Source organism: Aquila chrysaetos, chromosome 13 (genome assembly GCF_900496995.4).
Source record: "Aquila chrysaetos chrysaetos chromosome 13, bAquChr1.4, whole genome shotgun sequence".
Lineage (NCBI taxonomy): Eukaryota > Metazoa > Chordata > Aves > Accipitriformes > Accipitridae > Aquila > Aquila chrysaetos.
The window spans coordinates 41,444,588-41,465,582 of record NC_044016.1 but is presented as its reverse complement, the minus strand read 5'-3'; the positions used below and the strand labels follow the sequence as shown (position 1 = coordinate 41,465,582).

Sequence of the window (20,995 nt, the reverse complement as noted above, 5' to 3'; positions counted from 1 at the left end):
AACTGGGCTGGCGCTCCCCAGCCGGTGCAAGCGCATGGTGTTAACTCCCACCTCGCTGGGATGGGATGTGGATCTTGGACATTCCCGTGTTAAGCTGGTGTCTTATTTTAAGGATTAATGCGCTCAATTAGCGTCACCTCGGTCTCCTGGGTATCTCTGGATCCTGCGGTTTCTCCTAAGTGAGCGGGAAGGCCTGGTGGCAGCTTTGAGCTCCCTCACAGTAAGCCATAATTCCTTCTTTTAGAAGGGGATGGGGACTGTGGGAATCAATATGTGGTGTAAAAATAGGGATTACCAGTATCCAGCGTGTTTTAGGGCCCCGCTTTCCCTCTGCAGTTCTTCTCCGCTCATCACGGGCTGGGAGACTTAATTTTGTGGGTTATAGTTTCTGTTGTTTCTTAAAAGGACCAGATTTTGGGTTGGTAACGTGGTTTTTCACATGGAGGGCGCAGGCTCTTTCTGACTGGCCTGCTGCATCCGTCTGCTGCTCTCGCCTTCATTAGAAATGGCTCTCGTTAGCTGTTAGTGACATCACAGTTTCTTTCAATATCCCTTGAATCGATCTATTTCCTTAAGGCGGATGTGAGAGAGCCCAGCAAACCCACGTTTAGTTCTTCCTCATTTCTTGGTGGCTTCCAAACTCTTGCACTTTGGGGTTTCAGCCGCGCCCTACAACACGATTTTTTTATTAAATCCGTGATTTCTGGGGCTCCCTGATGATTTTCCGCTCCGGAGCAGGAAGAGGATTGCCCTTGAATTCCACAGGCCTGGGCTGCAAATTCCTATGTACAGGAACAGCATCCTGCCGCGCGACCTGTGTCAGCGCGTGCCTTCAGAGCAGAGCAAATGAGTCTGAAATCAAGCTGTTCTCACAACTGCTGGAAAAAAAAAAAAAACAAACCACCAAACCAAACGGGTTCTTTGGGCTGGTTTTCCCCCCGTTTGGCGTTTACTGAAAAATAATGGGAATAGCAGTAGCAGGAAATGAGAGAGGGAGACGCCCGGGGTGATAAAGCAGCTGCCGCACCCCTCAAGCCCCCACCTTGTCCCCTCGAATTCACCTCATTTTGGGTTGTTCGAGAGGCCACAAGTTTCCTGCAGCAGCAGAGAGCGTGCTTGCCTCTGGATGACAGTGCAGCAGGTCTCTCTGGCTTAATTAAGATTAATTGATAGGTGTGTTTCTCTCTTGCAGGCTGGTGGTAAGGCGGGGAAGGACAGCGGGAAGGCCAAGGCGAAGGCGGTGTCGCGCTCACAGAGAGCCGGGCTGCAGGTGAGGCACAGTGGCGCCCGCTGGTTCCCCGATCTCATCATAAAACATGAATTTCTGAGTAAAACCTCCACTTCCTGGTGGGCAGGTTGCCCCAGACCCTCTTTTTTTATTTTTCTTTTTGGGTAAAAACTTAATGTTTTATGATTTGTGTCGTCATCATGGAGGGACGAGAACTGCAGGGGCTGTTTGCTCCCAGCTGTGTCCTGACTTGGGCAGGATCGGTGTCTCCTACAGAGAGGGTGTGAGGATTAATTTGGATAATTATGATGGAATCCCATGGGGAAAAGTGTGAGGAGGATCTGGCTTTGTGTCTCCCTCAGCTGTGCTCTCGTTAAAACTCATGTTAACGTCATTAACGTCATTCTAGGAGCTCCTGGAAGCTGTAGACATGCAGGGTGGGGAGTCGCTTGGGGCCTATGGTGTATGGGGGGCTATAGGTGTTAAGGAGGTGTTGATTGCTCCCACCCCAGTTCCCGGTGGGCCGGATCCACAGACATCTGAAGACTCGCACCACCAGTCACGGGCGAGTGGGTGCCACCGCTGCCGTCTACAGCGCTGCCATCCTCGAGTACCTCACTGCCGAGGTAGGTCCCCGCGCTTTGCCTTCCTCCGTTTAAAAAAACCAAACCAAAACAAAATATAAATAAAATAAATTAAAAAAAAAAAATAAATCCTGCGTCCCTCGGGATCCCGAGTGTCTTCCCGATTTCTCGGCAGGTGCTGGAGCTGGCGGGGAATGCTTCGAAGGACCTCAAAGTCAAGCGGATCACTCCCCGTCACTTGCAGCTGGCGATCCGTGGCGATGAAGAGTTGGATTCCCTGATCAAAGCCACCATTGCCGGTGGAGGTGGGTATCGTCCTTGCTGCCCCCTTCCCTCGTTCCTGTCCCTAACTGGGAATTTTAGTGAGAAGATGGGGGGGAAAAATACAGGAAGACACACGGAAATTTGGTATAAATACTGTCGGCTCACTGCTTCCCCCGATCCGACTGGAAGGAAGGGTTTGTGCTGGGTTATCACAAAACTCCGCTGGGAATCGAGATTTTCTCGGAGCTTTTTGGGAAGTATCTGATGGGAATCCTCCTCTTCTCTCTGCAGGTGTCATCCCTCACATCCACAAGTCTCTGATTGGGAAGAAGGGACAACAAAAAACGGCGTAGAGAGGAGGAAAAAAAAAAAAAAAAAAGCAGCCGTCTCCCTCCTGTCATCGTACTGTACCTGGGACAGAAGAAATCTTGGGGATACGTGGAATTTTTTTTAAGTCATAGTTCAAAGGAAGAGCATAGACAATTGACTGTAGAGAGGAGAAAACATTGGTATGGGCTTTAGATTTAAAGTTTGACACAAAGTTGTACCTTGCCAGGCGGCAGCAGTCGGGGTGGGGGGGGGCGAGGGGCTCGGCTGCTCCCCTGGGTTTTATACAAAAATGGAAAGGATAAACCATTTTTTACAAAAAAAAAAACCCCAAACCACGCCTCTCCTGTGGTGTTGGCGTGGGGGAGGAAGGCTCCGGGGGGACTCGTGGGGCGGGGGGGGGGGGGGGTTAGTGTAGGGGGAAGATGATAGCCGGGGCCGGGCGGTGGGTCCCAGCACGGCGCTGTCCCGCGCCAAATGCAGATTTGTCCCCGCCCCCTATGTAAATAGACCCTCGACTGCGCTGCCTCCGCCCCCTATGCAAATAGGCGGTGGGAGGGGCGGGGCGTGCCCCCAGGGTTCCGCCCCCCTGGCCCCACATGGCCGGGGCTCCCCCGTGGGCCGGGCCCCGCCCCTGCTGGCTCTGAGGCACGGCTGTCCGTCTGTCCTGGGTGTCCGTATGACCGGCCTCTGTGGGTCCTAGGGGGTGTCTGTCTGTCGTGGGCAGGTGGGTGCCAGGTGTCTGTCTGTCTGTCCTGGGTATCAGGGTCCTGGCTGGCTGTCTGTCCAGGGTGTCCGTCTGACTTGCCTCTGTGGGTCCTGGGGGTTTCCCATTTGCCCCACAGGCAGGTGGGTGCCAGGTGTCTGTCCTGGGCCTGGGGGTGCCGGGTGTCTGTCTGTCCTGGGTATCAGGGTCCCAGCTGTCTGTCTGTCCTGGGTGTCCATCTGACCTGCCTCTGTGGATCCTGGGGGTGTCCCATTTGCCATGGGCAGGTGGGTGCCAGGTGTCCATCTATCCTGGCCGTGCAGGTCCTTGCCCAGCCTGCCCCTTGCTGCCGCCCATCCAGGCTCCCGGGGAGCCCCATCCTGGCACACCCCGTGCCCCAGGGAGATGGCGGCACCAGCAGCCGCATCCTGGGGCTCTGCATGCTGGCACCTGACCCCGGGGAGGGGCCGAACTGCGCCTGGCTGGCAGCGGGGCAGGTGCCACGGGCCGGCGGGAGGAGGAGGAGGAGGAGGAGGAGGGAGCTGGGAAGGCTCCAGCACTGGCAACACCAACAGCCGGTTGCATCAGGCACCAAGAGGCCCCGATGGCCACCGGCCCTGGGTGCCATCCACCACCCTGCTGCGGCCTCAGCCCCGTCCTGCCAGGCTGCAGCGCCTCGGGCAGCCCCGGGGAGCCTGTACTGGGCGGTGGGGCTCAGCCCAGCCCGCGCCGCCTTGGCCGTGGCGGTGCCGCTGCCTGTTGTCACAACATGGCGGCAGGAGGTGTTGGGGTGGGGCAGGAGGCGTTGGGATGGGGCGGATGGGAGCGAGGGGCAGGCAGGCGGCCCGGGGAGAACGGCGGGGCGCGGGGAGCTGGTTCCGGGGAGCGAAGGCGGGCGGCGGAGGCGGAGGCCCAAGGGCCGCACAATGGCGGGGCGGCTCAGCCCGCAAGATGGCGGCGGCGGGGAGGGGCCGTCCTCGCTGCCCGCGGAAAACGCAGTGCGCACGCGCGTCCCCCGGCGCCAAAAGGCGCATGCGCCCGCCGTCCCGCGCCTCGCGCCGCCGGGCCGCGCGGGAGGTTCCATGAAGCCGCGCCGGGGGGAGAGCGGCGGGGAACGCCGGTTCGCACCCGCTCCGCCGCGCCTTGGAAGGAAGGCCGGAGGGTCTGACCGCTCTCTCGGTCCCGCTCGACGCCCGGTTGACGCCGGGGGACGGGAAGCAGCCGCAGGACGAAAGGTCGCGCTCGGCGTTACGTAACGCACTTCCCCCACCCGCCGGCAGTGGTTCCGCCGCCCCGCCCCCGCGGCGCTTTCGGCGCTCGCCATTGGCAGGGCGAGGCGGCAGGGCGGGGTGAAGAGGATATAAATACAGGCGGGGCGGCAGGAGCCCCGCTTAGTCCGCCGCGGCCGTTCTGGTGTCCTGTCGCCTCTTGCTGCTCTCCAGCCCGCCGCCGCTCACTCCTCTTCCTCCTCCGCCATGAACGGCCAACTCAACGGCTTCCACGAGGTGTTCATCGAGGAGGGCACCTTCCTCTTCACTTCCGAGTCCGTGGGCGAGGGGCACCCAGGTGCGGGCCGCGGCGGGGCGATGAGCGCGCAGGCGCGGCCCGGCGGCGCGCGGCTGCCTTGAGGCGGGCGGGGGGAGAAGGAGGGGGAGGAAGGAGGGGGGGGGGCCGGGGGGGGGGGGTCCTGGCGGACAGGTTGGGGGGGCGGGGAGGGGCTTGCGGTGACGCCACCGGGCGCGCGCGCAGTGCGGGACGGCGCGCGCCGCATTGCGGGCCCCGGCGCGCACGTGCTTCCCGCGTGGGGTGGGCGCGGGGGGGGGGACACGGACGAGGACACGACGACACACGGGACACGACACGACACGACACGCACTGGGGGGGAGGGGGTCCTTACCGGCTGACGCAACGAGGATGGGGGGGGGGGTCGGGGGCCGCCGTGACTCAGCCGTGACGAAGCAGCTCCCGGAGGGCGGCGGCGGGACCAGGTGTGTCCCGCCCCCCCCCCCCCCCCCCCTCCACCGGAGTGTCCCCGGTTCCCCCGTGGGCTGCCCGCCTCCGCATCCTGGCCGTCCGAGGGGGGGGTCCTGGCTGGCAGCGTTGCAGCTGGGGCCGTGACAGGCTCAGTGAGGGACCATCCCCCCCACTCCGGGGCAGGGTCCGGTGGGGAACCGCCCCCGGAACACCCTGCTCCCCCCACCGTGGGTGTCGCCGGGTCTGCTGCCCCCCACCCAGCGCTGGGATGCCTGTGTGGTGATGGAACATGCTGCCTGCCCGCCCTGCTCAGGGTTCCCCAGATGTGCCCCCCCGCCCTGCAGCTGGAGGGTCAGGACCCCCGTGGGGACTGTTTTAGGACACCCCCTGCCCCCAGCCCCTGATCTCCTAGGCCGTGTTGCAGTGCTGTGCCATGGCGTGCCGGCCTCCCTCCCTGCCTTTGTGCTCGCCGGTTTTGGGCACATGACTGGAAAGCTGCGCAGGCAGCTGCCTCCCTTTGCCCGCAGGCAGCTGCCAGCACCCGCTGACTGGGCGCTCCTAGCCAGCCATCCCGCCCAGCACCCTGCAGATGCGGTTTTCCATCACCCTACAGCGTAGGTAGCTCCGGCTTGGCCACCAGCACCCACATCGCCTGATGGCGTAAGCAAAGCCCTGTGGCCGGTCTGGGGGTACCCTTGGGGATCCCCGCCCCCCTTGTTGGAAGGGTTCCCTGTACCTGAGATCACGCGCTGCCCCAAGGGAAAAGGGAGTTTAGCAACCGCGTGCGGGTGTAAGGTCCATTCCTTTGCTCTTTCACCCCGAGAAGCAGGCGGGGGAGCCGCCTCCTTTCGCCCCAGCGAGGCGCTGCCTCATCCTCTCCCAAATCCGGCCTGAAAGGTCGCCGCCAAGGACGTCCGCAATTCCAGAGAAGTTGCTTATTCACCACTGAGCCCTAAGCGGCCCTTGGGAAGCTCCGGGAGCAGGAGGGGGCTCTCCCTTTTCCAGAATAAAACATCCCAAGTACTGGAGGGAACTGGGTATCCGGTGGGAGTTGGCCGGGCGTGTTGTGAGGCAGCTACCGGCATCAGGCACCCACCCAGGAGCCAGGGGCAAAGCTGCCAGGAAGCTGGCATGCTCTGTATTCAGAAAGCCAGGGCTGGAGAAGGGGGTGCCGGGCCCCTTTAGTGGTGCCGTAGGTGGCTGAGCCCGAGGCCTGACCCAGCTGTAACTGGAGCTTAACTGGTAAATGCCTGAAATTCCAGGCTAATAACCCGGCATGCGGACAAGGCAAGGGCTGTGTGCGCTGCAGGAGGCTGCCAGCTTAAGGGGCGGCTTGTGCTCAGCTGCGGCTCCGGTTCCCGGCTTAGCGTGGACTTGGCTGTGCCGAGGGACAGCGGCTCAGGAAGGAAGGGCTGTGCCGTGCTGCCATGATGGCCTCCAGCTCTCTGTCCCCCTCCCCCAGATAAAATCTGCGACCAGATCAGTGACGCTGTCCTGGATGCCCACCTCAAGCAGGACCCCGACGCCAAGGTGGCCTGTGGTGAGTTGCTCCCCGGGGATGCTGGGTGGGTGACGCCAATGCTGGGTGGTTGACGCTGGTGCTGACGTCTTCTTCTTTCCCTTCAGAAACGGTGGCGAAGACGGGGATGATCCTGCTGGCGGGGGAGATCACCTCCCGAGCCGCCGTCGACTACCAGAAGGTGGTCCGGGACACCATCAAGCACATCGGTTACGACGATTCCTCCAAAGGTACGTTCTGGGGCGGGTTGCCAGCTCGCTGCCGGCGTGGGGATCGGCGCACCAGGCTCATCGCAGCCTCTGCTCTTCCCCAGGCTTTGACTACAAGACGTGCAATGTGCTGGTGGCCCTGGAGCAGCAGTCGCCCGACATCGCCCAGGGCGTCCACCTGGACCGCAGTGAGGAGGACATCGGCGCCGGGGACCAGGTGAGTCCCCGTGCCGCGTGAGCTGCTGTGGTTCAGCCAGAGGAGTCGTGGTTTCATCGCCCCCTCCCTCTGCCTCAGGGCCTGATGTTTGGCTATGCCACGGATGAGACGGAGGAGTGCATGCCCCTCACCATTGTCCTGGCCCACAAGTTGAATGCCAAACTGGCAGAGCTGCGGCGTAATGGCACTTTGCCCTGGCTGCGCCCCGACTCCAAGACGCAGGTGAGGGCCCCGCCGGACCTCGCTGGGAGCCCCCGTACCTTGGGGGTCCCAAAAACTTCTCCCCCAAGTCCCCAAACCTCTCACTGAGTCCCCTGACGGCCCCCGGCGTTCTCCCTGGCAGGTAACGGTGCAGTACATGCAGGACCGCGGCGCGGTCATCCCCATCCGGGTGCACACCATCGTCATCTCGGTGCAGCACGACGAGGAGGTGTGCCTAGACGAGATGCGGGACGCGCTGAAGGAGAAGGTGATCAAGGCGGTGGTGCCGGCCAAGTACCTGGACGAGGACACCATCTACCACCTCCAGCCCAGCGGCCGCTTCGTCATCGGCGGCCCCCAGGTACTGGCAGCTCTCCTGGTGAAGCTGTGCTGGCGCGGTGGTGGTGGCGGCGGCACGGCGGTGACGGTGTTTGTCCCTGGCAGGGTGACGCCGGTCTGACCGGCCGCAAGATCATTGTGGACACCTACGGGGGCTGGGGGGCCCATGGCGGCGGCGCCTTTTCAGGGAAGGATTACACCAAAGTGGATCGCTCGGCTGCCTACGCCGCGCGCTGGGTGGCCAAGTCCCTGATCAAGGCCGGGCTGTGCCGCAGGGTGCTGGTGCAGGTGGGTGCAGGCGGGTCTCTCCCTCCCTGTCCTTTTGCAGGGGGGCTCCTTGGACTTAATTTGTGCCCCCCCCCCCCCCCCCCAGGTCTCCTATGCCATCGGGGTGTCCCACCCCTTGTCCATCTCCATCTTCCACTACGGCACCTCGCAGAAGAGCGAGCGGGAGCTGCTGGAGATCGTCAAGAAGAATTTTGACCTCCGCCCCGGGGTGATCGTCAGGTAACGGGCGTCGGAGAGGGGGGGACACGCGCCGCTGGGAGAGGAAAGTGGGGGGACACCGGGGCGGTGGCAGCGTGTGGGGGTCCCCTCCCCAGAGCAGCCGCGGTCACCGCCTGGTGCGACTGGAACCGGCAAGGAGAGCCGCTTATGCCGGAAGATAAAGCGCTTTCGGGCGCAGACGGGGGTAAGTATCCGCCGAGAGCCGAGCGCTTGGAGCTTCTCCGGCTTCTCGGGAATCGGGGGGCGGTGGGGGGGGGGGGCAGCCGGGGAAGCTCCAACCGCCCCCCCGGGGATGGGGAGGAGACGGAGGCGATGCCGCAGACCCCCCGGCCAGGCAGGGAAGGGGCGAGCGCGGGGCCGGATCCTCTTTACTGAGTTGAGGACTTGTATATTCCAGGGATCTGGATCTGAAGAAGCCCCTCTATCAGAGGACCGCAGCCTATGGCCACTTTGGTAGGGACAGTTTCCCTTGGGAAGTTCCCAAAAAACTAAAATACTGAGGAAAAAAAAAAAAAAAAAAAAAAGAAAAGCCTTGTTAGGCTTTTTCCCCCCACTCCTGCGGGCGTAGGTTACAGAGAAGCTCGCGGGCTCTGGGGGAAAGAGCTCCTCAGCCCCCCCAGGTTCTCCTGGCCCCGTGTCTCCCCCCCCACACTCCCTTTTTCTCTCTCTTTCTCTCTCTCTCTCGCCATCGTTTCGGTTGCGTGGGGACCACGCGCGGCCTCGTGCCTCTCCCCGAGCCCCCCCACCCCGTGTCCCCCCTCACCTCCGCGGCCGCCGATCCCTCCAGCTTCTTTTTAAAATCTCATGTGACGTCTGAGCTCAGAGACGGCAAAAAGCCCCGAGCGCTTCCCCCCCCCACCTTGACTCTCGCTGTCCCACTGCGGGGCGGGGCGGGGGGGAACACGACATTTCGGCTCCCCCCCTTTCTCGCTGGGACCTCACTGGTGCTGGTTTTGTTCTTAACCCAGATTTTAAACCTCTCTTCTCTTGGAGGATGCACGTTTTTGGGGGGTGGGGGGGACAGACCGACAATGGCGTTAAAACCGCTCCCCCCCCCACTCTCCAAACCCCCCGTGCAGGTTTGGTACCGGAGGAAAATGCTTTATGGTTCTTTTTTTTCTTTATAAGAAAGCTGAAGTGACTTCACAACTGCACAACCCCCCCCTCCCCTTCCCGCCCCCCAGCTCGGCGCTGAGGGGGGGGGGGCTCGGCTGAGGTTTATATATATATATTTTTTGGGGAAAAAGGGGAGGGATTTGGCCCTTCATACTTGAACGTTTTTTTCTAGCGGTGTATTTATTGTGTGCTGAGGCGCGGGGCGTGAGTACAGAGAAGCCCCCGGGCTCAGACGGCAGCTCTTGATTTTTTTTTTTTTCCTGAAAGCCCCCCCCCCAGCACCTTCACCCCCCTCCAGCCGCCTTTCCCCCACCCCCAGGAGGCCGAGAGACGGCCTCCAAATCGGGGTGAAAAAGGGGGAAATCGGGTTTATTGATGGAGGGGGAGAGGGGCAGGCAAGTGCTGGGGCTGCCCGGCCCCGGGACTGCGGCGCATTTGGCCGGTGTGGTACAGAGAAGCCGGCTTGTTTACCTGCCCGTCCCGGGGGGGGGCCGGTGCCCCCAGAAGTGCCTTGGTGGGGTGGGGGTGATGGCGGGGGGCTTTCTCTTTTTTTTTTTTTTTTTTTTTTTTCTCCTCTTTCTTTTAATATTTTTTCTGGAGGTTTTATTACATTTTGTTTCGGTTTCACCAATTCCAAAAAGAAACTAAAGAAATCTCAATAAAACTGTTGGGTTCAACCGTACCTGCCTCAGCCTGTGCCTGGCGTGGGGGAAACTGAGACAGTGGGGAAGGTGGGGGGGGCAGTGTGAGCTTAAACTCAATTTTTTTATTTGCAGTGCTTAGAGCTCGGGATCCCCCTGCCCCCGTCCGCCGCCCTCGGGCCGAGCCTCCTCTTCCTCGCCGCGCCAGTTGGCGAAGGCCACCTCCTGCGCCAGCTGCTGCAGGGGTGGCCGGCCCAGCGCCAGGTTCCGGAGGGAGATGCAGGTCATCAGGGCGCTGTGAGCGGTGGGGGGGTCAGTAATGGCGGGGGGGGAGAAGAAAAGGGAAAAATAAGGGGGGGGGAAAGGTGATTTTGGGGCTCACCTGCGGCGGAAGAGGTAGAATTTCTTGCGGAGGAAGCGGTGGAGACGCTGGGCCAGGCTGGCCTCCCGCCGCCGGTTCTGCTCCTCCAGCCGCCGCTGCCGCCGCAGGAACGCCATCACCACCGGGTCGGCCACGGTCCCCGCTGGCAGCGGCTCCCCCAGGATGGGCTGCAGCTCGGGGGGCAGTGGCTCCGTCTCTGCGGGGACGAGAAGGGGGTGAGCTGGGGGGGTGGGGGGTGTCTCCCCGAGATCCCCCACCGCCGGTGCTCACCGGTGCCGTTGCGCACCCGCTCCCGCAGCTCCTGCAGCCGTGTCAGGTTCTTCTCCAGCGCCAGCGCCGTGGTGTTGACATAGAGGTACATGTAGCAGGACGGCTCCGGTGACACTGTGTGCACCTTGTGGTACTGCCCTGCTGGCAGCTGGATGGACGTGGGGGGGGGGCTGTCAGCAGCCCCCTGGACTCCCCCCCCGATGTCCCCCCCCCCCCCCCCCAGGCCCTCACCTGCATCCCCTCGCCCTCCCGCAGGGAGCGGTTTTGGTGCTGTTCCACCAGCTCCACCAGCACCTCTCCCCGCAGCACCCGCAGGCTGGTGTTACCCAGGTCCTCGCTGACAAAGTTCTCCAGGTGTAAGCCTGGGGAGAGGGAAAAAAAAAAAAAAAAAAAGTGGGTGTCCACCCCTGGGGGTGGCTCCCCAAACCCAGGGGCCCCCCCCTCCGGCCCCCAAACCCCGTACCGGGGAAGTCGGCGATGAAGACGGCATCGGTGTGTCCGTCCAACTGACTCTCCAGCTCCTGCAGCCGCTCCCGCCAGGGCGACAGCTCCAGCAGCAGCGGCAGCAGCCACGGCGTGGGACTCCACGGGGACCACGGCGCCCGAACCAGGTCCACCCGCGGGTCCACCAGCCTGTGGGGAACGGGCTGTCAGCACCCCCCGCACCCCCCAGTGTGTCTGTGTCTTGTCTTGCTGCCCCCCCCCCCCCCCCCCAACCTCTGCTGGAAGCGGTCGTTGATGGAGACCCAGACGTCGAAGTAGATCTGGGGCTGGGAGACGTTGTAGCGGGGCAGGAGGTGGCTCAGGCAGGTGGAGTATTGCTTCAGCATGTCTGCGTGGTCCTTCCAGCGCCGGCTCTGTGTGAACACCTACCCTGGCTGTGTGGGTGATGGGGAACCCCCCCAACACCCTGCTGTCCCCCCCACCCTGCCCCGGTGTCCCCCGCTCACCCCCGGTTTGAGGTAGCCCACCTCCCCGGTGAGCCCGTCCCGGTAGGTGATCTTGACGTGCTGGTGGAAGCGGGAGTGAACCATCATGTCCCAGGAGTAACCGTAGAGGCCGTTGGTCCAGTTGTTGTAGCCCTGGGGGGGGGGGGAATGGGGACACAGGAGACATGGGGGGGTTAACACCAGAGGATAGCAGCGTCCCCACCCCACGATGACACCTCAGGAGGGGATAGGGGAGCTCTGTATCCCCCCTCCTTCATCCCCTGGGCGAGCCCCCCCCCAGGTCCTTACCCCTGTGACCCACCCCTCCCCCCAGCAGTCCCCCCTTCAGCCCTGTGTCCCCCCATAGCACCCCCTTACCCACCCTGTGTCCCCCCTCCCATGTTAACATGCCCCACCCCAGCACTGCCCTCACCCCAAGCCCCCCCGGCACTGCCCCCCTAGCATCCACCCCCCCTTTATCACCATGCACCCCTAAACCCCCCCCAGTATCCCCCAGTCCCAAATGTCCTTTCACCCCCTCTGTGTCCCCCCAAAACACCAGCCCGTGTCCCCCAAAACCACCCCCACATGCCCCAAAATACCCCCCATGTCCAAAAAAAACCCCCCCCCCATCTCCAAAAGTACCCCCCCAAAATGCCGCTGGCAGTGCTCTTCTGCCCCCCCCCACCCCAACCCCAGCAATGCCCCCACCTGGGTGATGAAGTGGGAGTAGGGCAGGAAGAGTTGCTCCAGCACGTAGAGGAGGGTGAAGGCGGCAGCCAGATGTTGGCGAGGCCGAAGGCCCCCCCGTGCCCTCCGCCCCCCGTAGTGGCAGTCAGGGCTGGGCCGGGGGGGCTGGGTGCTGGGCAGCACCCCCCGCAGCCAGGGTGGGCAGCGGGCGCAGAGACGTCGGGGCCAGCTCGGATGGCAGAAGAGCCCGCTGCTGGCCAGCATGGTGTAGGGGAACATGCCTGGGGGGGGGGGGGGGGGCAGCACCCCTTAGGGACCCCCCCCCAGCCGCACACTGGGGTCCCCCAGGGCTGAGGGGAGGGTGCCCGGGTGTCCCTGCCCTGGCTGGGGGCTGCTCCGGGGGTTGGGAGGGTGCTCTGTGTCCCCCCACCCCGGTGTCTCACCGATGCTGAAGAGCTGGGAGTTCATGCAGTGGAAGTAGGTGACGAAGAAGAGGGCGATGGGCCGGGTGGCGTCAAAGAAGAGGAGGAAGCCGGCGGAGAGGTCGAGCACCAGCCCCCCGCCGTGCACCACCAGCAGGCTGGTCATCTCCTCCGACAGCACCAGCCTGCGGGTGGGACCCGTCACCCCTCCTCATCCTCGCCCCGTCACCCTCCTCCTCCTCCTTACCCCGTCAAGTGACCGTCACCCTCCTCATCCTCACCTGAAGGGTGAGAAGAGCCAGTGGCGGGCGAGGGAGCTCATGGAGTAGCCGCCCACCCAGTCGGCATCCAGCTTCTTCAGCCCCGCGATGAAGTAGACGATGAAGATCTGGGGGGGAAAGGCGTGATGGGGGGTGAGGGGTGGTCCTGGAGTGGGGACCCAGGCGTCCGGGGCAGGGGACAGGGGACCCTGGCATCTGGGCACCCACCTGGGCACGCAGCAGGGTGTAGTTCCACAGCGGCACGTGGGCGTTCCTCTTCTGGGGACGGAGGAGCCCGTCCAGGGACCTGCAGGGACACAGGGCGGTAGTGGGGACACGGTGGGGACCCCCGGAGAAAGGGAGTGACCTGGCCACCGTCAGCCCCGCTGCCGGTGCCGTGGAGGACACGTGCCACCGCCCCGTGGGGACCCAGAGCCACAGGGAAAAGCCAGTGCCGTGGGGGACACCGGGGCCATTCCCTGGGGACACAATGCCGTGGGGACCCCGGTGCCACGGGGGTTCACGGCACCCCATGGGGACCCCAGTGCCGGTAGGGACACCGGGGTCTGTGCCACCCCATGGGGACCCCCGTGCTGTGAAGGACACTGAGGTCTGTGCCACCCCCTGGGGACCCACCAGACCTCGGTGCCTTGCAGCGCCCCGTGCCACCCAGGATCCCCAGTGAAACCCATCTCACCCCATGCCCCCCCCCCGCCCCACCCCGGTAGCACCCCTGGGTGCCCACCCATAGCGGTCGGCGCCCAGCAGCGCCAGCTGGAAGGCCAGGAGCCCGTAGAGGTAGGAGTGGTTGTTCCAGGAGGTCTTGTCCAGCAGCAGCAGGTACCAGTACGGTCCCAGGAAGGCGACGCAGCTCAGGCGGTAGCAGCACCCCGCCATGATGCCCAGCGCCCCTGCGGGCACCGCAGCCCTGTCCCCAACACTGTCCCCAGCCCCGTCCCCGGTTCCCCTCCCGGTGCCCGTCCCCACGCCCCATCCCAGCTCCTCTTGGTGTCTGGTCCCATCGTGGAGACGTGTCCCCTGTCCCAGTGCCACCCCCCAGTGCCCATCTTGGTGCCCATCCCCCTTTGCTGGTGTGGTACCTGTCCCAGAGACCCTGCTGGTGCCGCTCCCGGTCTGTCCCCGTTCTTCCTCGGTTCCCCTCCTGGGCCCTGTCCCCATGCCCATCCCAGTCCCTGTCCCAGTCCCTTTGCCCATCCCAGTACCCGTCCCAGTCCCTTTGCCCATCCCATTCCCTGTCCCAGTCCCTTTGCCCATCCCAGCCCCTGTCCCAGTCCATCCCGGTTCCCGTCCCAGCCCCCCGTACCCAGGAACATGACGGTGTAGAGCAGGTACATCCAGTCGAGGGGCAGGGGCTGCAGGAAGGACAGCAGCGGGAACCGACAGACCTCCAGCCCGTCCAGGAACCGCTGGTCCAGGTGTCCCAGTCCCCGCTCCTGGGGCACGTCCAGCGCCATCAGCAGCCCTGCGGGGGGCCGGGGGGGCGGTCAGCGACCCGGGCACCCCCCGCCCCCACCCCGGCCGGGCCTCGGCGGGGGGACCCGGGTGTCCGGGAGGACACTGACCCCCCCTGTCCCGTGTCCCCCCCCCCCCCCCGAACCTCTGCTGGAACCTTTGCTCCGGTGGTGACGTGTCAAGGCCCCGAGGCCAGGGGTACCCCTGGGTGCTTGGGTGACCCCCCCCCCGATGCCTGAGGACCCCCCCCAAACCCCTGGGTCCCCCTCCCAACTCCTGGGCCCCCCCAAACTCCTGGATTGCCCCAAAACCCCTGGATCCCCCCTGAACTCCTGGGTCCCCACCCAACTCCTGGGCCCCCCCAGATTCCTGGGTCCCCCCTGAACTCCTGGGTCCCCCCCCCAACCTTGGATCTCCCCAAACTCCTGGATCCCCCCCCAACTCCTGGGCCCCCCCAAATTCCTGGATCCCCCTCGAACTCCTGGGTGTCCCCCCCAGATTCCTGGATCCCCCCCAAAACCCCTGGATCCTCCCCGAACTCCTGGATTCCCCCCCTAACCCTGGATCCCCCAAACCCCTGGGTCCCCCTCAAACTCCCGGGTGCCCCCGAGCCCCCCCCCGGTGCCCCCCCTCACCGAAGGCCCCCCGGAAGGCCCCCAGCGCGGCGGGGTCGGTGGGCCGGTGCAGCAGCCGGACGAAGCGGTGCCACCGCGCCAGGTCCCGCAGTTCGAAGCCCAGGAGCCGCCGGGCCAGGCCGGCACCGGCACCGGCACCGGCACCGGCACCGGCACCGGGGTCCCTGCCGGGGGGGTGGGGGGAGCCCGGGGGCCGCCCCGCCCCCTCCCCCCGCTCCGGCCGCCTCCGCCGCGCCGGGCCTGCAGCGGGGTCGGGGTCAGAGGTGAGGGGTCACAGGGCACCGAGCCCCTCCCCCCCGCCTCCCCCGGTCCCGGTCCCGCTCCGTACCCTCCGCCGCCGCCGCCGCCGCCATCGCTACGGCCCCGCCCCCCCGCGACACGTCACGGGGCGGAGCGATTGGCGGCTCCGCCCCGCCACCGGGGCGGTGGGGGGTGTCGAGGCGCGCGCCACACCCCTGCCCCCCCGCGGCCCCTACCGCCTCCTGACCCCTGACCCCGTCACCCCGACCCCGCCGCGACCCCTGACCCCGCCGTCACCCCCCCCCCCCCCCCCGTGGCGACCCCCTGACCCCGCCCCTTCCCGGTGCCGCCGACTCCCGGAAGGGCCCGGCGGGGCGGGGCGGGGTCAGCGGCAGCCGCGGGCAGGAGCGGAGCGGAGCGGAGCGGGGCCGGCCGCGGTGGGACCGGGGGGCGACCGCGGGGGCGCTCGGGGCACTGCCCGGGGCGCCCGTGGGGGGGTCTGGGGTACACCTAGGGTGCCCGTGGGGCGCTTGGGGGGGTGTATGGGGGGGGCCGGGGTGCCTGTAGGGTGCTTGGGGGGTGTCTTTGGGGTCTCCGGGGGGCACGTGGGGGGGTCTGGGGTATGTATAGGGTGCCTATGGGGCGCTTAGGGGGTGCCCAGGGTGCCTATAAGGTGCTTGGGGGGTGCCTTTGGGGTCTCCGGGGGGCATATGGGGGGCCCAGGGGGTGTATATAGGGTGCTGAGGGGTGACCAGGGTGCATATAGGGTGCTTGGGGGTGCACATGGGGCACCTGTGGGCTGCTCACGGTGCATATGGGGTGCCCGGGGTGCCTATGGGGGGGCCTGGGGTGCATGTAGGGTGCTTGAGGAAGTGCCCAGGGTGCCTATGGGGTGCTTGGGGGGTGCATATAGGGTGCCTAGGGTGCATATGGGGGGTCTGGGGTACATATGGGGTGCCAAGGGGGTGCTTGGGGTGCCTATGGGGTGCTTGGGGAAGTGCCTATGGGTGCTTGTCAGGTGCTTGGTGTTGATATGGGGGGGCATATGGGGTACTTGGGTGGATACAGGGTGCCTGCGGGGTTCCCAGGGCACCTATGGGGTGCTTGGGGGTACGTCTGGGGTGTGTATGGGGTGCTGTGGGGGTGCATATAGGGTGTATGTAGGGTGCCCAGGGTGCCTATAGGGTGTTGGAGGAAGTGCCCAGGGTGCCCATGGGGTGCTTGGGGTGTGTATGGGGTGTCTGGGGTGCCTATGGGGTGCCTATGGGGTGTATATGGGGTGCTCAGGGGGTGTATATGGGGTGCTTAGGGGGTGTGTACAGGGTGCTTGGGGGGTGTCCAGGGCACATATAGGGTGCTGGGGGGTGCCGGGAGAGTGCCGGGGGTCTATGTGGGGCACTTGGGGGTAGACTCAGGGTACATATGGGGTGCTTGGGGGGTGCCGGGGCGTAGGCAGGGGCGGTGGAGGGTTTCGGGGTCCCTGTGGGGTGCTGGGGTGCCCACCCTAACACCTGCCCTGTGGTCCCAGGCGGGCAGCGGCGCGGGCAGCATGGCGGACGGCACGGCGGGCGACGCGACGGGCTGCGGGCGCGTGCGGGCGCTGCAGCAGGAGGTCGAAGGCGTCAAAACCATCATGACCCAGAACGTGGAGCGGATCCTGGCGCGGGGCGAGAACCTCGAGCAGCTCCACAGCAAAAGCCAGGACCTGGAGGCCACTGTACGGGCAGGGGGTCCCCAGGGTGGGCAGAGGGTCCCTGGAGCGGGCAGGGGGTCCCCAGGGTGGCACCACGTCCCCCGGTGGGTGCAGCATCCCTGGGTGGGTGCAGCATCGGTCACCCTGGGTGGCAGGGGGTCCCCAAGGTGACACGGGGTCCTGGGGTGGGCACAGCGTCCCCAGGGGGGTCCCAGATTGGGGGCACCAGGTCCCCTGGGGTGGCACTGGGTCCTCAGGCTGGTGCTGGGATCCCGGGGGGGAGACGACACAGGGTTGTGGCACATGGGGTCCCCGAGGGGGCTCCGGCGCACTGGGTCCAGTTGGGCACTGGGGCTGGGGGTGTGGGGCAATTGGGTGGCAGGGAGTGTCCCCAAGGGTGGCAGTGGGGCTCCCCTGGGTTGCAGTGGGGGTCCCTGGGGTCACAAGGGTGGCAGTGGGGGTCCCCAGGGTTGCAGTGGGGGTCCCTGGGGTCACAGCGGGCGTCCCCGGGGTGGCAGTGGGGGCTCTCCAGGGTGGCAGAGCCATCCCCCGGGGTGGCAGGGACTGTCCCCGTGTTCCCCCCCCGACCGATGTCCCCGCAGTCGGAGCACTTCAAGACGACATCCCAGAAGATGGCCCGCCGGTACTGGTGGAAGAATGTGAAGCTGCTCGTCATCCTCGGCCTGGTGGGCGCCATCATCCTCATCCTCATCATCCTCCTGGCCACCGGCACCATCCCCACCTAGAGCCGACCCCGCGTCCCCCCCCCACCCGCGGGGACCCCCCGGCCACCCCCGTGTCCCCCGGGGAATACAGGGATGACAAGAACCGTGTGAGGCTGGGTGTGTGTGTGTGTGTGCCGGGACAGGGGACACGTGGGGTCACGCGTGGGGACTGGCGGCGCCAGGGTGGGGGCTGGGGAGCGGTGCCAGGCGGGCAGCTGGCACCAGGGGACAAAGGACACTGTGTGGTGGCACTGCCACCCTGGGGGGGGCGTGGGGGGGGGACATGGGGGTCCACAGGGACCCAGGTATGGGGGGGACCTGCAGCTGGGGGGTTTGGGGGACATGGGGGTCCCTGGGGGGACCCATGTCTGTGGGGGTTTTAGAGACATGGGGGTCCCGGGGGGGGGCACCCCCCCATCTGGGGGGGGGCTATGGGGACATGGGGGTCCCGCGGGGGGCACCCCCATATCTGGGGGGTCTTGGGGACATGGGGGTCCCTGGGGGTCACCCCCACATCTGGGAGGGGTCTGTAGGGACCGGGGGGGTCTTTGGGGGACCCGCGGCTGCGGGGCCGGGGGGTGCCCGGGGAGGGGACACACACCGTCCCGGTCTGTGGCCCCGGGGGACCGGGGGGGGGGGGCGGGCGGGGGCGGTCCCGGTCCCACCCCCGCCCCGGGCACCGCCCCCGGTACCGGCACCGCCCCGCGGGACCATGGTGAGCACCGGGGGCTCTGCCGCCGCTTTCGCTTTCGCTTCCCGGGGGGGCGCGGACCGGGACCGGCACCGGCACCGGGGGGGGCGGGAGACACGGGACCCCCCCCCCGGTCCCGGTGTCCCCGGGCTCTTCCTGCTGGCGGGAGGGACAGAGCCCCGGCGCGGGGGGGAGTGTCCGTGTCCCCGTGTCCTTGCGTGTCATTGTCTCCCGCCGGTGCCGGGATTCCCCCCCCCGCCACATCCCAGCCCTGTCCCCCACCCCGTGTCCCCCCGGGCCCTGTCCCCAGGGTCCCCGTCTGCCCCACCCCCGTGGTCTCCTTGTCCCCGTGCGCCCGTTCCTGCGCTGCCCGTGTCCCCAGGGTCCCCCAGTGTCCCCTCCCCACAGCACCCTTGCCCCCAGGTGCCCCTTCCCTGGGGTACCCGTCCCCATTGTCCCTGTGTCCCCATTGTCCCCATTGTCCCCCCATTGTCCCCTATGTCCCCCTCATCCCCATGGTGCCCCTTCCCTGAGGTACTCTTGTCCCCATAGTCCCCTATGTCCCCATTGTCCCCATGGTGCCCCTTCCCTGAGGTACTCTTGTCCCCATAGTCCCCTATGTCCCCATGGACCCCATTGTCCCCCTATGTCCCCGTTGTCCCCATGGTGCCCCTTCCCTGAGGTACCCTTGTCCCCATTGTCCTCCTATGTCCCCATCGTGCCCCTTTCCTGGGATACCCTTGTGGCCAAGGTCCCCATGTCCCCATTGTCCCCCATGTCCCCATTGTCCCCATGGTGCCCCTTCCCTGAACTCCCCATTCTCCGCATTGTCCCCATGTTCCCATGGTTCCCTATGTCCCTGTTGTCCCCATGGTGCCCCTTTCCTGGGATACCTTTGTGCCCAAGGTCCCTGTGTCCCCGTTGTCCCCCCATGTCCCCACTGTCCTCCTATGTCCCCATTGTCCTCCTATGTCCCCCATTGTCCTCCTATGTCCCCATGGTGCCCCTTCCCTGAGGTACCCTTGTGCCCAAGGTCCCTGCGTCCCCATTGTCCCCTATGTCCCCGTTGTCCCCATGGTGCCCCTTCCCTGAGGTCCCCTATGTCCCCATGGTCCCCTATGTCCCATTGTCCTGCTATGTCCCCATTGTCCCCATGGTGCCCCTTTCCTGGGGTACCTTTGTGCCCAAAGTCCCTGTGTCCCCATTGTCCCCCTATGTCCCCGTTGTCCCCATGGTGCCCCTTCCCTGCAGTGCCCTTGTCCGTTTGTCCCCCCATCCCCATGGTCCCCACATGTCCCCTCCCCACGGTCCCCTTTCCCCGGGGTGCTGGTGTCCCCAGGGGTGCCGGTGTCCCCCCACGTGTGTGTGTGTGTGTGTGTCCCTGTCCCCAGGAGGGGCTGGTGCGGTGCCAGCGCGAGGCAGAGGAGGTGACGGAGCTGATGAAGCAGAATTTTGCCCGGGCGCTGGAGCGGGACGGGCGCCTCAGCGACCTCGACAGCCGGGCCCAGGAGCTGCGCGCCATGGTGGGCACACGCGGGCACCTATGGGGACATACAGCCCTGGGGGACACTATAGGGACATAGAGCCCTGGGGGGGACACACTATAGGGACATACAGCCCTGGGGGACACTATAGGGACATACAACCCTGGGGGGACACACTACAGGGACATAGAGCCTTGGGGACACACACACCATGGGGACATATAGCCCCAGGGGGAATATGCTACAGGGACATACAGCCCTGGGGGGGGGGTGAGACGGCTCCCTAGGGGACACTATGGGGGTACACAGCCCCAGGGGCCACACGCTATAGGGACATATAGCCGTGGGGACACATGCTGTAGGGACATATGGCCCTGGGGGGGGACAGCCCCCCCCCAACACTATATGCCTATATGGCCGGGGGGGGCAGTTACCCTATAGATCCCCCCGACAGCGTTGTCTCCACAGGGCGAAACCTTCACCCGCAGCACCCGGGCTGTGGCGCGGCAGCAGCGCAGGGGACACCGGCGCTGGCGCCTGGTGGTCATCGGCCTCGCCGGCCTCCTCCTCCTCCTCCTCCTCCTTATCCTCGGCCTGGCACTATGGCTGCCACGGCCACCCCCTGCCATCATCACTGTCACTGTGCCCCCCGGTACCTCCCCCGGCGGGGACTGAGCCGCCGGCACCACGGGGAGCCTGCCAGGACTTGGGGGAGACCCTACAATAACAAACCAGCGTGATCTGTTTTGGGGACACCCTACAATAACAAACCAGCAGGAGCAGCTTTGAGGAGACCCTACAATAACAGAGCAGCAGGACCCACTCCAGGGAGACCCCCATGATAAATAAGCACCAGGATCTGCTTTGGGGAGACCCTACAATAACAAATGCGCCGGACCCTCTCCGGGGAGACCCTACAATAACAAAGCAGCAGGATCTGTTTTGGGGATACGCTACAATAACAAACCAGCGTGATCTGTTTTGGGGAGACCCTACAGTAACAAACTGGCAGGACCCTCTCCGCAGAGACCCTACAATAACAAACCACCGTGCCTTGCTCCAAGGTGACCCTGCAATAACAGCCCCTGTGGGATCGAATTCAGGGAGACCCTACAATAACAAACCACTGTGCCTTGCTCCCGGGAGACCCTACAATAACAAAGGGACCTGATTTGGGGAGACCCTATCACAATAAACCAGCACAACCCACTCTGAGGAGACCCAACAATAACAAACCAGTGGCGCCAGCTCTGGGGACACCCAGTCTTG

General features: G+C 65.2%; 3 protein-coding genes across 4 annotated transcripts; 2 read left to right on the top strand and 1 right to left on the bottom strand.

The window, feature by feature from the left end:
• Nucleotides 1-4,479: 4,479 nt before the first annotated feature.
• MAT2A (methionine adenosyltransferase 2A) lies at nt 4,480-9,873 on the top strand. Its single transcript, XM_030034771.1, has 9 exons — nt 4,480-4,675; nt 6,546-6,623; nt 6,710-6,832; nt 6,916-7,028; nt 7,107-7,250; nt 7,372-7,590; nt 7,674-7,856; nt 7,942-8,075; nt 8,473-9,873. Exons 1-9 carry the CDS (start codon nt 4,585-4,587, stop codon nt 8,573-8,575), a joined length of 1,188 nt encoding a protein of 395 aa, XP_029890631.1. The 5' UTR covers nt 4,480-4,584; the 3' UTR covers nt 8,576-9,873.
• A 64-nt stretch (nt 9,874-9,937) lies between these two features.
• On the bottom strand, nt 9,938-15,268 carry GGCX (gamma-glutamyl carboxylase). 2 transcript variants are annotated; one of them, XM_030034742.1, is made up of 14 exons: nt 15,222-15,268; nt 14,110-14,268; nt 13,531-13,696; nt 13,014-13,092; nt 12,807-12,913; nt 12,547-12,710; nt 12,125-12,384; nt 11,435-11,566; nt 11,202-11,353; nt 10,948-11,117; nt 10,716-10,846; nt 10,485-10,632; nt 10,215-10,410; nt 9,938-10,127 (listed from the first exon to the last, which is right to left on the bottom strand). In XM_030034742.1, the coding sequence occupies exons 1-14, from the start codon at nt 15,244-15,246 to the stop codon at nt 9,971-9,973; spliced, it is 2,046 nt and encodes a 681-aa protein (XP_029890602.1). In that variant the 5' UTR covers nt 15,247-15,268; the 3' UTR covers nt 9,938-9,970. The 2 variants fall into 2 exon arrangements, with proteins under 2 accessions (XP_029890602.1, XP_029890603.1); XM_030034743.2 differs by lacking the exon at nt 15,222-15,268 and adding an exon at nt 14,894-15,135.
• A 199-nt stretch (nt 15,269-15,467) lies between these two features.
• VAMP5 (vesicle associated membrane protein 5) lies at nt 15,468-20,935 on the top strand (the record flags this gene model as incomplete). The annotated part of the gene is made up of 5 exons (XM_030034463.2): nt 15,468-15,570; nt 16,662-16,850; nt 17,429-17,670; nt 19,634-19,765; nt 20,195-20,935. Coding segments are annotated over 5 exons (873 nt in total), but the record flags the coding sequence as incomplete, so codon positions are not given.
• Between the last annotated feature and the right edge of the window lie 60 nt (nt 20,936-20,995).

Excerpts from the sequence above, each read along its gene's own strand:
- GGCX (XM_030034742.1), bottom strand. The coding sequence starts at position 15,246 with ATGGCGGCGGCGGCGGCGGCGGAGG. Across the intron at positions 10,847-10,947 it reads CTTCATCGCCGACTTCCCCG|GCTTACACCTGGAGAACTTT; the intron begins GTACGGGGTTTG and ends CCCTCTCCCCAG. Across the intron at positions 10,411-10,484 it reads GCGGGTGCGCAACGGCACCG|AGACGGAGCCACTGCCCCCC; the intron begins GTGAGCACCGGC and ends TCGTCCCCGCAG.
- MAT2A (XM_030034771.1), top strand. The coding sequence starts at position 4,585 with ATGAACGGCCAACTCAACGGCTTCCACGAGGTGTTCATCGAGGAGGGC. Across the intron at positions 7,029-7,106 it reads ACATCGGCGCCGGGGACCAG|GGCCTGATGTTTGGCTATGC; the intron begins GTGAGTCCCCGT and ends CCTCTGCCTCAG. Across the intron at positions 8,076-8,472 it reads CGCCCCGGGGTGATCGTCAG|GGATCTGGATCTGAAGAAGC; the intron begins GTAACGGGCGTC and ends TGTATATTCCAG.